Genomic DNA, 18123 nt, shown 5'->3' on the forward strand with positions numbered 1-18123 from the left:
CTACAGATAACAGTGATGTCACAGACTCCCTCACCTCTCCAGTCATATCCCTGTTATATTACTACAGATAACAGTGATGTCACAGACCCCCTCACCTCTCCAGCCATATCCTGTTATATTACTACAGATAACAGTGATGTCACAGACTCCCTCATCTCTCCAGTCATATCCTGTTATATTACTACAGATAACAGTGATGTCACAGACTCCCTCACCTCTCCAGTCATATCCTGTTATATTACTACAGATAACAGTGATGTCACAGACTCCTCACCTCTCCAGTCATATCCTGTTATATTACTACAGATAACAGTGATGTCACAGACTCCTCACCTCTCCAGTCATATCCCTGTTATATTACTACAGATAACAGTGATGTCACAGACTCCCTCACCTCTCCAGTCATATCCTGTTATATTACTACAGATAACAGTGATGTCACAGACTCCCTCACCTCTCCGGTCATATCCTGTTATATTACTACAGATAACAGTGATGTCACAGACTCCCTCACCTCTCCAGTCATATCCTGTTATATTACTACAGATAACAGTGATATCACAGACTCCCTCATCTCTCCAGTCATATCCCTGTTATATTACTACAGATAACAGTGATGTCACAGACTCCCTCACCTCTCCAGTCATATCCTGTTATATTACTACAGATAACAGTGATATCACAGACTCCCTCACCTCTCCAGTCATATCCTGTTATATTACTACAGATAACAGTGATATCACAGACTCCTCACCTCTCCAGTCATATCCCTGTTATATTACTACAGATAACAGTGATGTCACAGACTCCCTCACCTCTCCAGTCATATCCCTGTTATATTACTACAGATACCAGTGATGTCACAGACTCCCTCACCTCTCCAGTCATATCCCTGTTATATTACTACAGATAACAGTGATGTCACAGACTCCCTCACCTCTCCAGTTATATCCCTGTTATATTACTACAGATAACAGTGATGTCACAGACTCCCTCACCTCTCCAGTCATATCCTGTTATATTACTACAGATAACAGTGATATCACAGACTCCCTCACCTCTCCAGTCATATCCCTGTTATATTACTACAGATAACAGTGATGTCACAGACTCCCTCACCTCTCCAGTCATATCCCTGTTATATTACTACAGATAACAGTGATATCACAGGGTTACTCACCTCTCCAGTCAGTAGGTAGATGATCTCCAGGGTGAGATTTAATATCCTCTCAGTCATGTGACTCCTGTCCTTGTCCATCGTCAATAAATCAGTAACTTAGTCTCACTCTCAGATGACTTCTAATAAATACACTCTGGATCCTCACAGATAAGTTATCTAGGAATAAACATACAAATTATAATAAATATCAGAGTACACATGTAACATATTCAGATATAAAGCAGGATCAGAGGAAAGGTCGGCTACTCAGAGTTTTATAAGACTTCTCACAGATGCCATATTGCTTTAGGTTAAACCAATGGCCCTCCTAGACACAAATTTGGTACACATTGTTCCACTTAAGATTTATTACAAATGTCTAAACTTTCAGCGATTTTTCTGTCTCTATTTTAATTTCGTTCTAAAAATCAAAAAATAGTTTTGGTCCCCACAATTCCAGGACTGATATCTCACACTTGATACACACTGAACACTATAAACAGGTCTGATTGAGTGCAGTTTGGGCAAATACATTCTTTACTTCTTAAAAATCCCATCAAAGGCTTAGAACCTCAAAGGTCTATGGAACGTTTACATACTAGCTCAACCAATTGTAATATGGCATTTCTCACTGTTTATAAAAGTAACAGTTCTGCTACTGAAGGGCAGAAATTGAGACTTGAAACCTGATGAGAATATTATCAGAGTGCATTTTATTTTGTTAATAAAGTCTTTTATACTTTATCTTAAAGTTCCTTCGCTGCAGAAATTCAGTTATTGCTTTCATCACAGTTTTCCTGGAGAACTGCTAGCTTTGCAATATTTGGTAGAAAGTTGACGTCCTGTTTTGTAAAAGAAGGTAAGATACTCTGTTACAAGATGTACACCCTGTACTGCCGACTGGTCCCTGTTGTTTGTCCATCTGTGTTGCGGAAATATGAAATTTTATTTTGTTTATAGTCTGTTTCACAATTCAGGGTTTTCACAATTCAGGGTACCTCGATTCATAAGACAGGGTGTAAAGCGTTACATATCTGTCAGCCACTTTGCTAAACAGTACATCATATATTATTTCCATTATTGGAGCGTTATTGGAGCGTTAGTAATTAAATGGTATTTGCCTATTAAGTTATTATTAAGTGATCCAGACACACTTCTCCCCCTTGTCCATGATTTGGCTTTTGGTCCCACAGTTTCTTGGAGATAAGGGAGGTGAAGTTGTTTCTTTGCCCAAACATTGTTTCTCAATTGTGGCATAGCCCACCTCCCGGTTATTATTATTATTATTATTATCATTTATTTGTTAGGCGCCACAAGGTTTCTGCAGCGCCGCACATAGTACAAACAGTAGACTATACAGGGTATAACAGTACAGAACAATAAACACAAGTACCAATACTTCAGAAACTCCAGGCAGGCAGATGCAATAGACACGGAGCAGAAGAACGGGTAAGGAGACAGGAGGGGAGGGGGCCCTGCTCATGCGAGCTTACATCCTAAGGGAGGGTAAAACAGACCAGGCACAAGAGGAGCCAGTTGAGGGAATAGGAGAGGGGAGAATGAGTGGAGGAGATGGGGGTTAAGTGGATGGTTGGTAGGCTTCAGAAGTTTCCTGCTCCAGTATGTCACACAGTGCTCCTGCCCACCTGACCCCACCTGACTAAATACTCTTCCCAGTCCATACTGTGACGCATCAGTTTGCACAATAAGATATAGATGTAGAAACAGGACACTGTATATACTATAGATATAGATGTAAGGACAGGACACTGTATATACTATAGATATAGATGTAGGGACAGGACACTGTATATACTATAGATATAGATGTAGGGACAGGACACTGTATATACTATAGATATAGATGTAAGGACAGGACACTGTATATACTATAGATATAGATGTAAGGACAGGACACTGTATATACTATAGATATAGATATAAGGACAGGACACTGTATATAATATAGATATAGAAGTAAGGACAGGACACTGTATATACTATAGATATAGATATAAGGACAGGACACTGTATATACTATAGATATAGATGTAAGGACAGGACACTGTATATACTATAGATATAAGGACAGGACACTGTATATACTATAGATATAAGGACAGGACACTGTATATACTATAGATATAGATGTAAGGACAGGACACTGTATATACTATAGATATAGATATAAGGACAGGACACTGTATATACTATAGATATAAGGACAGGACACTGTATATACTATAGATATAGATGTAAGGACAGGACACTGTATATACTATAGATATAGATGTAGGGACAGGACACTGTATATACTATAGATATAAGGACAGGACACTGTATATACTATAGATATAAGGACAGGACACTGTATATACTATAGATGTAAGGACAGGACACTGTATATACTATAGATATAGATGTAAGGACAGGACACTGTATATACTATAGATATAGATATCAGGAAATGACACTGTATATACTATAGATATAAGGACAGGACACTGTATATACTATAGATATAGATATAAGGACAGGACATTGTATATACTATAGATATAGATGTAAGGACAGGACACTGTATATACTATAGATATAAGGACAGGACACTGTATATACTATAGATATAGATCTAGGGACAGGACACTGTATATACTATAGATATAGATATAAGGACAGGACACTGTATATACTATAGATATAAGGACAGGACACTGTATATACTATAGATATAGATGTAGGGACAGGACACTGTATATACTATAGATATAAGGACAGGACACTGTATATACTATAGATATAGATATAAGGACAGGACACTGTATATACTATAGATATAGATATAAGGACAGGACACTGTATATACTATAGTTATAAGGACAGGACACTGTATATACTATAGATATAGATGTAAGGACAGGACACTGTATATACTATAGATATAGATGTAAGGACAGGACACTGTATATACTATAGATATAGAGACAGGACACTGTATATACTATAGATATAGATGTAGGGACAGGACACTGTATATACTATAGATATAGATATAAGGACAGGACACTGTATATACTATAGATATAGATATAAGGACAGGACACTGTATATACTATAGATATAAGGACAGGACACTGTATATACTATAGATATAGATGTAGGGACAGGACACTGTATATACTATAGATATAGATATAAGGACAGGACACTGTATATACTATAGATATAGATATAAGGACAGGACACTGTATATACTATAGATATAGATATAAGGACAGGACACTGTATATACTATAGTTATAAGGACAGGACACTGTATATACTATAGATATAGATGTAAGGACAGGACACTGTATATACTATAGATATAGATGTAAGGACAGGACACTGTATATACTATAGATATAGATGTAAGGACAGGACACTGTATATACTATAGATATAGAGACAGGACACTGTATATACTATAGATATAGATGTAGGGACAGGACACTGTATATACTATAGATATAGATATAAGGACAGGACACTGTATATACTATAGATATAGATGTAAGGACAGGACACTGTATATACTATAGATATAGATGTAGGGACAGGACACTGTATATACTATAGATATAGGACAGGACACTGTATATACTATAGATATAAGGACAGGACACTGTATATACTATAGATATAGATGTAAGGACAGGACACTGTATATACTATAGATATAGATGTAGGGACAGGACACTGTATATACTATAGATATAAGGACAGGACACTGTATATACTATAGATATAGATGTAAGGACAGGACACTGTATATACTATAGATATAGGTATAAGGATAGGACACTGTATATACTATAGATATAGATATAAGGACAGGACACTGTATATACTATAGATATAAGGACAGGACACTGTATATACTATAGATATAAGGACAGGACACTGTATATACTATAGATATAGATGTAAGGACAGGACACTGTATATACTATAGATATAGGTATAAGGATAGGACACTGTATATACTATAGATATAGATGTAAGGACAGGACACTGTATATACTATAGATATAGATGTAAGGACAGGACACTGTATATACTATAGATATAGATGTAAGTATAGGACACTGTATATACTATAGATATAGATGTAAGGACAGGACACTGTATATACTATAGATATAGATGTAAGGACAGGACATTGTATATACTATAGATATAGATGTAGGGACAGGACACTGTATATACTATAGATATAGATGTAGGGATAGGACACTGTATATACTATAGATATAAGGACAGGACACCGTATATACTATAGATATAGATGTAAGGACAGGACACTGTATATACTATAGATATAGATGTAAGTATAGGACACTGTATATACTATAGATATAGATGTAAGGACAGGACACTGTATATACTATAGATATAGATGTAAGGACAGGACACTGTATATACTATAGATATAGATGTAAGTATAGGACACTGTATATACTATAGATATAGATGTAAGGACAGGACACTGTATATACTATAGATATAGATATACGGATAGGACACTGTATATACTATAGATATAGATGTAAGGACAGGACACTGTATATACTATAGATATAGATATAAGGACAGGACACTGTATAGACTATAGATATAGATATAAGGACAGGACACTGTATATACTATAGATATAGATGTAAGGACAGGACACTGTATATACTATAGATATAGATGTAAGGACAGGACACTGTATATACTATAGATATAGATATAAGGACAGGACACTGTATATACTATAGATATAGATGTAAGGACAGGACACTATATATACTATAGATATAGATGTAGGGACAGGACACTGTATATACTATAGATATAGATATAAGGACAGGACACTGTATATACTATAGATATAAGGACAGGACACTGTATATACTATAGATATAGATGTAGGGACAGGACACTGTATATACTATAGATATAGATGTAGGGACAGGACACTGTATATACTATAGATATAAGGACAGGACACTGTATATACTATAGATATAGATGTAAGGACAGGACACTGTATATACTATAGATATAGGTATAAGGATAGGACACTGTATATACTATAGATATAGGTATAAGGATAGGACACTGTATATACTATAGATATAAGGACAGGACACTGTATATACTATAGATATAAGGACAGGACACTGTATATACTATAGATATAAGGACAGGACACTGTATATACTATAGATATAGATGTAAGGACAGGACACTGTATATACTATAGATATAGGTATAAGGATAGGACACTGTATATACTATAGATATAGATATAAGGACAGGACACTGTATATACTATAGATATAAGGACAGGACACTGTATATACTATAGATATAGATGTAAGAACAGGACACTGTATATACTATAGATATAGATGTAAGGACAGGACACTGTATATACTATAGATATAGATGTAAGAACAGGACACTGTATATACTATAGATATAAGGACAGGACACTGTATATACTATAGATATAGATATAAGGACAGGACACTGTATATACTATAGATATAAGGACAGGACACTGTATATACTATAGATATAAGGACAGGACACTGTATATACTATAGATATAGATGTAAGGACAGGACACTGTATATACTATAGATATAGATGTAAGGACAGGACACTGTATATACTATAGATATAGATATAAGGACAGGACACTGTATATACTATAGATATAGATGTAAGGACAGGACACTGTATATACTATAGATATAGATGTAAGGACAGGACACTGTATATACTATAGATATAAGGACAGGACACTGTATATACTATAGATATAGATATAAGGACAGGACACTGTATATACTATAGATATAAGGACAGGACACTGTATATACTATAGATATAGATGTAAGAACAGGACACTGTATATACTATAGATATAGATGTAAGGACAGGACACTGTATATACTATAGATATAGATGTAAGGACAGGACACTGTATATACTATAGATATAGATATAAGGCATACTTACCAACTTTACAATGTTGGTATCCGGGAGCCTGCGGGGGAGGTGGGCGTCATGGGGGGGCGGGCCTCCAAAATCCGTGTCATTTTGGACCCGCCCCCATGACGCAAAATGCGTCATTTGACAGAGGGGGCGGGGCCAAACGCCGCGATTCACCAGGAATCGCGGCGTTTGTGACCTAATTCTGCCCACTTCATCCGGGATTTTGCCACACTCGCCCGGGAGTCCGGGAGACTCTCTCAAAATGCGGGAGTCTCCCGGACATTCCGGGAGAGTTGGCAAGTATGATATAAGGACAGGACACTGTATATACTATAGATATAGATGTAGGGACAGGACACTGTATATACTATAGATATAGATGTAGGGACAGGACACTGTATATACTATAGATATAGATGTAGGGACAGGACACTGTATATACTATAGATATAAGGACAGGACACTGTATATACTATAGATATAGATGTAAGAACAGGACACTGTATGTACTATAGATATAGATGTAAGGACAGGACACTGTATATACTATAGATATAGATATAAGGACAGGACACTGTATATACTATAGATATAGATGTAGGGACAGGACACTGTATATACTATAGATATAGATGTAGGGACAGGACACTGTATATACTATAGATATAGATGTAAGGACAGGACACTGTATATACTATAGATATAGATGTAGGGACAGGACACTGTATATACTATAGATATAGATGTAGGGACAGGACACTGTATATACTATAGATATAAGGACAGGACACTGTATATACTATAGATATAGATGTAGGGACAGGACACTGTATATACTATAGATATAAGGACAGGACACTGTATATACTATAGATATAAGGACAGGACACTGTATATACTATAGATATAGATATAAGGACAGGACACTGTATATACTATAGATATAGATATAAGGACAGGACACTGTATATACTATAGATATAGATATAAGGACAGGACACTGTATATACTATAGATATAAGGACAGGACACTGTATATAATATAGATATAGATGTAAGGATAGAACATGCTGTATAATGAGACTATATAATAATACATAATATTATAGACATATAATAAGACACATACAAGTAATAAGAGATTCTAATCACCGTTATTACCGGCTGCCAGACACAGAAATGTCTTCTCTCTCACCCGGAAGTTAATTTCCATCACTTCCGGTCTGTGGTGCGCAGTTACCTGAAGCTTCACTGTAGCTTCAACAAAATGGCCGCCCCCACGAAAGAAGACACTCTCCTATGTGTGATGATATTACCCATGATACTCAGCGGTATATCTGGATGGTATAGAGACAGGTAATGTGAGGTTAGAGATTAGTGAGTGATAGAAAGCTGTGATAAGGATATGTACACACAGATAGATGTGTGTGTATATATATATATATATATATATATATATATATAATTTATTGTGAGGGTTCACAGTACTAGGTGATATCAATCTGATATATATGTGATAGCATTAGCGTTCGTAAGAATGTAATAATGTTTGTGTCAGTAAGCGTATAATAAGCTTTGTGTCAGTAAGCGTATAATAAGCTTTGTGTCAGTAAGCGTGTAATAAGCTTTGTGTCAGTAAGTGTGTAATAATCTTTGTGCCAGTAAGCGTATAATAAGCTTTGTGTCAGTAAGCGTGTAATAAGCTTTGTGTCAGTAAGCGTATAATAAGCTTTGTGTCAGTAAGCGTGTAATAAGCTTTGTGTCAGTAAGCGTATAATAAGCTTTGTGTCAGTAAGCGTATAATAAGCTTTGTGTCAGTAAGCGTATAATAAGCTTTGTGTCAGTAAGCGTGTAATAAGCTTTGTGTCAGTAAGTGTGTAATAATCTTTGTGCCAGTAAGCGTATAATAAGCTTTGTGTCAGTAAGTGTGTAATAAGCTGTGTGTCAGTAAGTGTATAATAAGCTTTGTGTCAGTAAGCGTGTAATAACCTTTGTGTCAGTAAGCGTGTAATAACCTTTGTGTCAGTAAGCGTATAATAAGCTTTGTGTCAGTAAGCGTATAATAAGCTTTGTGTCAGTAAGCGTATAATAAGCTTTGTGTCAGTAAGCGTGTAATAAGCTTTGTGTCAGTAAGTGTGTAATAAGCTTTGTGTCAGTAAGTGTGTAATAAGCTTTGTGTCAGTAAGCGTATAATAAGCTGTGTGTCAGTAAGTGTGTAATAACCTTTGTGCCAGTGATCGTGTAATAACATTTGCGTAAGTTTCCCTGTTCTCTCCAGCACATACTTCCCGGGTTCTCCACCCAGCTAATTTTACTTGTCACCAAGCTATTGCAGTCATATTATAAGAGAATAAACCACTTCTCCTATTAGAACAGGCACTATGTGAGCACTACAGCCAGCAGTGTGTGTTACACCACTGACCATCAGTCTGACCAGTCCTGACCGGTGTGGGCAATAATCACCAACATTTCTCATTATTATTCCAAAGTATTACACTGCCCCCACCCGGCTGGTAAACTTTTCTGTGGAGAACACTGAGTATGTAATAACCTTTACATCAGTAAGTATGTAATAACCTTTATATTAGTAAGTATGTAATAACCTTTACATCAGTAAGTATGGAATAACCTTTACATCAGTAAGTATGGAATAACCTTTACATCAGTAAGTATGGAATAACCTTTACATCAGTAAGTATGGAATAACCTTTACATCAGTAAGTATGGAATAACCTTTACATCAGTAAGTATGGAATAACCTTTACATTAGTATGGAATAACCTTTACATCAGTAAGTATGGAATAACCTTTACATCAGTAAGTATGGAATAACCTTTACATCAGTAAGTATGGAATAACCTTTACATCAGTAAGTATGGAATAACCTTTACATCAGTAAGTATGGAATAACCTTTACATTAGTATGGAATAACCTTTACATCAGTAAGTATGGAATAACCTTTACATCAGTAAGTATGGAATAACCTTTACATCAGTAAGTATGGAATAACCTTTACATTAGTATGGAATAACCTTTACATCAGTAAGTATGGAATAACCTTTACATCAGTAAGTATGGAATAACCTTTACATTAGTATGTAATAACCTTTACATCAGTAAGTATGGAATAACCTTTACATCAGTAAGTATGGAATAACCTTTACATCAGTAAGTATGGAATAACCTTTACATTAGTATGTAATAACCTTTACATCAGTAAGTATGGAATAACCTTTACATCAGTAAGTATGGAATAACCTTTACATCAGTAAGTATGGAATAACCTTTACATCAGTAAGTATGGAATAACCTTTACATCAGTAAGTATGGAATAACCTTTACATCAGTAAGTATGGAATAACCTTTACATCAGTAAGTATGGAATAACCTTTACATCAGTAAGTATGGAATAACCTTTACATCAGTAAGTATGTAATAACCTTTACATCAGTAAATTTGGAATAACCTTTACATTAGTAAGTATGTAATAACCTTTACATTAGTAAGTATGGAATAACCTTTACATCAGTAAGTATGGAATAACCTTTACATCAGTAAGTATGTAATAACCTTTACATCAGTAAGTATGGAATAACCTTTACATCAGTAAGTATGGAATAACCTTTACATCAGTAAGTATGGAATAACCTTTACATCAGTAAGTATGGAATAACCTTTACATCAGTAAGTATGGAATAACCTTTACATCAGTAAGTATGGAATAACCTTTACATCAGTAAGTATGGAATAACCTTTACATCAGTAAGTATGTAATAACCTTTACATCAGTAAGTATGTAATAACCTTTACATCAGTAAATTTGGAATAACCTTTACATTAGTAAGTATGTAATAACCTTTACATTAGTAAGTATATAATAACCTTTACATCAGTAAGTATGTAATAACCTTTACATTAGTAAGTATGTAATAACCTTTACATCAGTAAGTATGTAATAACCTTTACATCAGTAAATTTGGAATAACCTTTACATTAGTAAGTATGTAATAACCTTTACATCAGTAAGTATGGAATAACCTTTACATCAGTAAGTATGGAATAACCTTTACATCAGTAAGTATGTAATAACCTTTACATCAGTAAGTATGTAATAACCTTTACATCAGTAAATTTGGAATAACCTTTACATCAGTAAGTATGTAATAACCTTTACATCAGTAAGTATGGAATAACCTTTACATTAGTAAGTATGTAATAACCTTTACATCAGTAAGTATGGAATAACCTTTACATCAGTAAGTATGGAATAACCTTTACATCAGTAAGTATGGAATAACCTTTACATTAGTATGTAATAACCTTTACATCAGTAAGTATGGAATAACCTTTACATCAGTAAGTATGGAATAACCTTTACATCAGTAAGTATGGAATAACCTTTACATTAGTATGTAATAACCTTTACATCAGTAAGTATGGAATAACCTTTACATCAGTAAGTATGGAATAACCTTTACATCAGTAAATATGTAATAACCTTTCATCATCATCATCATTTATTTATATAGCGCCAACATATTCCGTAGCGCTTTACAATTGGGGACAAATGTAATAAACTAATAAACAAACTGGGTAAAACAGACAAAGAGGTGAGAAGGCCCTGCTCGCAAGCTTACAATCTATGGGACAATGGGAGATTGACACATGAGGTTAAGTATACATTTTGCATCTTGGCCCAGCCAGACTGCAAAGGTAGGGTGACTCATAAGCAAATGATCCTGTCACACAACAATGTTATTCCGGGGGTAGTTGTCTTGTGTGAAATTGTGTAACAGGCTAAAGGTAGTGAGGTTAAGATGGTGGTTGAGGAATATTATAAGCTTGTCTGAATAGGTAGGTTTTCAGAGAACGCTTGAAAGTTTGTAGAACAGAGGAGAGTCTTATTGTGCGAGGGAGAGAGTTCCATAGAGTGGGTGCAGCCCGAAAAAAGTCCTGTAACCGGGAATGGGAGGATGTAATGAGGGTGGATGAGAGACGCAGATCTTTTGCAGAACGGAGTTGCCGAGTTGGGAGATATTTTGAGACAAGAGAGGAGATGTATGTTGGTGCAGCTTTGTTGATGGCCTTGTAGGTTAGTAAAAGTATTTTATATTGGATTCGGTAGAAGACAGGCAGCCAGTGTAGAGACATACAGAGTGATTCAACAGAGGAATAGCTATTTGCAAGGAAAATCAGTCTTGCCGAAGCATGTAAAATAGATTTTAGGGGTTTGAGTCTGTTTTTGGGAAGACCAGTAAGGAGGGAATTGCAATAGTCAATGCGGGAGATGATTAGTGCATGAATTAAGGTTTTAGCAGTGTCCTGTGTGAGATATGTGCGGATTCTGGAAATGTTCTTTAGATGTATGTAACATGATTTAGATATAGAGTCAATGTGGGGAACAAAGGATAGGCGTGAATCAAGGATTACACCTAGGCAGCGAGCTTGTGGGGTGGGATTTATGGTCATGTTATCAACAGAGATAGAAATGTCAGGTATGCTCTTGTTGGCGGGTGGGAATATTATTAACTCTGTTTTAGAAAGATTAAGTTTGAGTTGACGAGAGGCCATCCAAGATGAAATGGCAGAAAGACAGTCAGTTACACGGGACAACACAGATGTCGAGATATCAGGAGAGGATAGATAGATTTGGGTATCATCCGCATAGAGATGATACTGAAAGCCAAAGGAACTTATTAGATTTCCAAGAGAAGCGGTATAGATAGAGAACAGCAGAGGACCTAGCACCGAGCCTTGTGGTACTCCAACTGATAGGGGAAGCGGAGCAGAGGTGGCTCCAGAGAAATTAACAGTGAAAGAGCGATTAGAGAGGTAAGATGAGAACCAGGATAGAACTGTGTCTTGAAGACCTAGGGATTGCAGTGTTTGTATGAGAAGAGAGTGGTCAACGGTGTCAAATGCAGCCGAGAGATCAAGGAGAATTAGGAGAGAGTAATGGCGTTCAGTCTTAGCAGTGATCAGATCATTAACAACCTTGGTCAGCGCAGTCTCTGTGGAGTGTTGAGAACGAAAGCCAGACTGAAGAGGATCCAACAGGTTGTTTGCGGAAAGAAAGCGTGTGAGGCGAGTGTAGGCAAGTCTCTCTAGAAGCTTGGAGGGGCAAGGGAGCTGAGAGATGGGACGGTAATTTGAGAGAGAGTTTGGGTCGGAGTTTTGTTTTTTTAGAATAGGAGTAATCACTGCATGCTTGTATAGTGATGGAAAGATGCCAGTAGAGAGTGAGAGATTACAGATTTGAGTTAGAGGTGAAATGAGCACAGAAGACAGGGATCTACCAATTTGCGAGGGAATAGGATCAAGAGGACAGGAGGTAGAGTAGGAAGATAAGAAGAGCGTAGAAATTTCCTCTTCATTTGTGGGGTCAAATGAAGAAAGGGTGTCAGAGGGTAGTGGGAAGGAAATGAGCTGATGGCTTGTTGAGGAAGAGGATACCATTTCTAGTCTGATCTTGTCAATCTTGTCCTTGAAGTAGGAAGCAAGATCCTGAGCACTGATAGTAGATGGAGGGTTCGGGGTGGGAGGATTGAGAAGATGATTAAATGTATTGAAAAGGCGTTTGGGGTTAGAAGCCTGAGCATAGATAAGAGATTGAAAGTATGTTTGTTTTGCAGTGTCCAGAGCATTTCGATAGGAGTGGTAGACAGAAGTATATGTGAAGAAGTCATTAGAGCTTCGAGATTTACGCCAGTGACGTTCTGCTTTACGGGACAGTTTTTGAAGATTTCGTGTTGCTTTGGTGTGCCACGGTTGACATCGAAGTCGACGTGTAGTATGAAGTGTCGCTGGAGCCACTTGATCAAGGGCCGTTGCTAAGGTTAGGTGAAAATGAGGTACTGCCATCTCAGGGGATGAGAATGTAGAGATAGGGGAGAGAAGGTGTTGGAGAGAGGTGGAAAATTGTTGAAGATTAATAGAATTAAGATTTCTACGAGTATGAGGAGGCTTGGTTGAGTCAGACAGTAGAGAGGTTAGAGCAGTGGGGGTGAGAGTGTAGCTGATAAGGTGATGATCCGAGAGGGGGAAGGGTGTATTAATAAAATTAGAAACTGAGCATAGTCTAGAGAAAACAAGATCAAGGCAGTGGCCATCCTTATGAGTAGATGATTCAATCCACTGGGAGAGGTCAAGTGAGGATGTTAGAGAGAGTAGTTTGGAAGCAGCTTTGGAAGGTGGGTTATCAATGGGGATGTTGAAGTCACCCATGATGATGGTGGGGATGTCTGAAGATAAGAAGTGAGGGAGCCATGCAGAGAAATCCTCAATAAATTGTTTGTGTGCTCCAGGGGGACGATAGATCACCGCAACACGTAGGGAGAATGGATTAAAAATGCGAATAGCATGTACTTCAAAAGATGTGAACGTGAGTGATGGGACATTTGGTAGAACTGTGTATGTGCACTGTGGGGAGAGAAGTAGTCCAACCCCACCTCCTTGTCTGCCTTCAGGTCTGGAGGTGTGGGTGAGATGGAGGCCACCATGTGAAAGTGCTGCAGGTGAGGCAGTGTCTGATTGCATAAGCCATGTTTCTGTTATTGCCAGAAGGTTGAGGTTTTTTGAGAGGAAGAGATCATGAACGGAGGTAAGTTTGTTACAAACAGAGCGTGCATTCCAAAGGGCACATTTAAAGGACTTGGGAAGAGAGGGGAGACAGGTGATGTGTTTGAGGTTTGCTATAGAACGGTAGTGTTCTGATGTATGTGTGTGTGAGGAGTGTGGGGGACCTGGATTAGGTGATATATCACCAGCTAATAGAAGCAGAGTGAGCGAAAGATAGGCAAGGGGATTGTAAGATGTGTGGCCTTTTATTTTCTGGCGACAGGTGGAGGCTGTACTTGTTAGAGATAATAAATAGGACAACAGTTCATGGGTGTTAAATAGAGGTGAGTGGAGTAATGCAGGTGCAATATGAACAAATTTGTGTGTTGGTGGAGGGGTGAAAGATGACACAGTCCTAAAGATCATGCCATGAAATGAGACTAAGAAAAGCAATTTGTGAAACATTGTGATAAAAGGGGTAAAAGCAAAAAGCAAGGGTATTTTAAGAATTACCTCTTAGCAGTATTCCATATAAATAGACAAGTAGTGCTGAAATAGGCTGTGGCAGATGTTGCTTATTGATGGGAGTAAAAGCAAGTCAAATGTAGTCCAATGTTTGGCCAGCTGTGTTGTCTAACTGTGCATTTTCGTCCACTTTGTGAGAAAATCCCACTTAGTGCAGAAATCACACACGTCTAACCCCACATACGTCTCCCCATAGAATGAAGCTAAGATGTAGTCAGTCTAATTTAGGAATACACTACAGATGTGCTAATTGGTCAGCTAATCAAAGGAAAAGAAAACATTTGTGGGAAAGGATAGAGGCCAGATACCTATCATAAATTAGGCAGCAATAAAAGACTGTGCCAACCTAAGTTTAAACAGATAACAGTTTCCTATAACATACTTAAACACAGATTGCAGGGATGAAATTCACAGAATAATGATCAGAGCAGTAGTAGCAGCATGGATGAACATACTTAAACACAGATTGCAGGGATGAAATTCACAGAATAATGATCAGAGCAGTAGTAGCAGCATGGATGAACATACTTAAACACAGATTGCAGGGATGAAATTCACAGAATAATGATCAGAGCAGTAGTAGCAGCATGGATGAACATACCTGAAGATGAAAAGAGAAAAGAAAGATGAGGATTAGTTGCTGTGTTGTCTAACTGTGCATTTTCGTCCACTTTGTGAGAAAATCCCACTTAGTGCAGAAATCACACACGTCTAACCCCACATACGTCTCCCCATAGAACCTTTACATTAGTAAGTATGTAATAACCTTTACATCAGTAAGTATGGAATAACCTTTACATCAGTAAGTATGGAATAACCTTTACATCAGTAAGTATGGAATAACCTTTACATCAGTAAGTATGGAATAACCTTTACATTAGTAAGTATGGAATAACCTTTACATCAGTAAGTATGTAATAACCTTTACATTAGTAAGTATGTAATAACCTTTACATCAGTAAGTATGGAATAACCTTTACATCAGTAAGTATGTAATAACCTTTACATCAGTAAGTATGGAATAACCTTTACATTAGTAAGTATGTAATAACCTTTACATCAGTAAGTATGTAATAACCTTTACATTAGTAAGTATGTAATAACCTTTACATTAGTAAGTATGTAATAACCTTAACATCAGTAAGTATGTAATAACCTTTACATCAGTAAGTATGGAATAACCTTTACATCAGTAAGTATGTAATAACCTTTACATCAGTAAGTATGGAATAACCTTTGCATCAGTAAGTATGGAATAACCTTTACATCAGTAAATTTGGAATAACCTTTACATTAGTAAGTATGTAATAACCTTTACATCAGTAAGTATGTAATAACCTTTACATTAGTAAGTATGTAATAACCTTTACATCAGTAAGTATGTAATAACCTTTACATTAGTAAGTATATAATAACCTTTACATCAGTAAGTATGGAATAACCTTTACATCAGTAAATTTGGAATAACCTTTACATTAGTAAGTATGTAATAACCTTTACATCAGTAAGTATGGAATAACCTTTACATCAGTAAGTATGTAATAACCTTTACATCAGTAAGTATGGAATAACCTTTACATTAGTAAGTATGTAATAACCTTTACATCAGTAAGTATGGAATAACCTTTACATCAGTAAGTATGTAATAACCTTTACATTAGTAAGTATGTAATAACCTTTACATCAGTAAGTATGGAATAACCTTTACATCAGTAAATATGTAATAACCTTTACATTAGTAAGTATGTAATAACCTTTACATCAGTAAGTATGGAATAACCTTTACATCAGTAAGTATGTAATAACCTTTACATCAGTAAGTATGGAATAACCTTTACATCAGTAAGTATGGAATAACCTTTACATTAGTAAGTATGTAATAACCTTTACATCAGTAAGTATGGAATAACCTTTACATCAGTAAATTTGGAATAACCTTTACATTAGTAAGTATGTAATAACCTTTACATCAGTAAGTATGGAATAACCTTTATATTAGTAAGTATGTAATAACCACTACATTAGTAAGTATGTAATAGCCTTTCTTTAAGTAACCTTTTGTGTGTCCAGGTCTCCCTTACCTCCCACATAATGAAGATGGCCATCACAGCATCAAATTGGTTAAACCCAAGCACTAGGGAATGTAAAAATGTTTTAAAGGGAATTCTTATATATTTAATGTATGGGCACTGTGGTAGCGCTTAGTAACTGGCGCACAGCACCAATAGGGTTAAGTCCCAGCGCTGGAGTGTAAATATATTTATTTTCATATTGTTTGTTTATTGATTTAACATGAGATTTTGGAGGCAACTTGGTTCTGTAACTTGTGAAGAAAGGAAGTCCCATGCTAAGTAAGTCTGTTCATCTGAGAGACTTTTGCGGAAATCCTTTGCACCGCTATCCATTCAAATTGAGATAGGCTCCAGGAGAGCTGGAACGCGTTTGGTGGGGAGATTGATTATACCTCACAGACTGAACGCTCTGAACTCTTAATTTGTTTTCTGCTCCATTCAGGGTGCGAGCGATGATTTATACAGGAAGACGCATGATAAAGAGTACATAAATAATCTATTATTTTATAACCTATAACAGAGTCAACTACAATTGAATTAGCACACTGACTAGGAAAAACTCCTCCCCCCACCTGGGACTATGAGTTGTAAATACAGGTTTTGGAACATTTGGCCTGTAATTAACATATGAAAGACTGTAGCCAGGTTGTAGACTCCGCCCACAAAGGCTTTTACTACACACAGAGACATTAGCCTCACTCCATGCTTGATTGCCGGACTGAGAGGTCATGCAGCTCCTAGGTGAACAGGCCTACATAGGCCCTGACTAGTGTGAATTA

At 36.5% G+C, this 18123-nt stretch overlaps 2 protein-coding genes across 25 annotated transcripts in view; one reads left to right on the forward strand and one right to left on the reverse strand.

Moving 5' to 3' along the window:
- LOC142160072 (uncharacterized) overlaps positions 1-18123 on the forward strand; it is a 1559230-nt gene that overhangs the window by 1480825 nt on the left and 60282 nt on the right. The window lies entirely within an intron of this gene.
- The window catches only part of LOC142160107 (uncharacterized), a 208708-nt gene that overhangs the window by 170562 nt on the left and 20023 nt on the right, over positions 1-18123 (reverse strand). For 2 of the 7 annotated variants that reach the window (XM_075215067.1, XM_075215061.1), the window contains exons 1-2: positions 8342-8449; positions 1181-1336 (exon numbers count right to left, since the gene is read on the reverse strand). The exons of 1 other annotated variant lie outside the window; for it this stretch is intronic. In XM_075215067.1, coding sequence (XP_075071168.1) covers positions 1181-1258 — 78 coding nt within the window. In that variant the 5' untranslated portion in view covers positions 1259-1336; positions 8342-8449. Of the gene's footprint in view, positions 1-1180; positions 1337-1899; positions 2082-8318; positions 8450-18123 lie in introns of those variants that run through there. 4 more of the 7 variants (XM_075215065.1, XM_075215064.1, XM_075215062.1 and 1 more) reach the window with 4 other exon arrangements.

Source organism: Mixophyes fleayi, chromosome 6 (assembly GCF_038048845.1).
Source record: "Mixophyes fleayi isolate aMixFle1 chromosome 6, aMixFle1.hap1, whole genome shotgun sequence".
NCBI lineage: Eukaryota > Metazoa > Chordata > Amphibia > Anura > Limnodynastidae > Mixophyes > Mixophyes fleayi.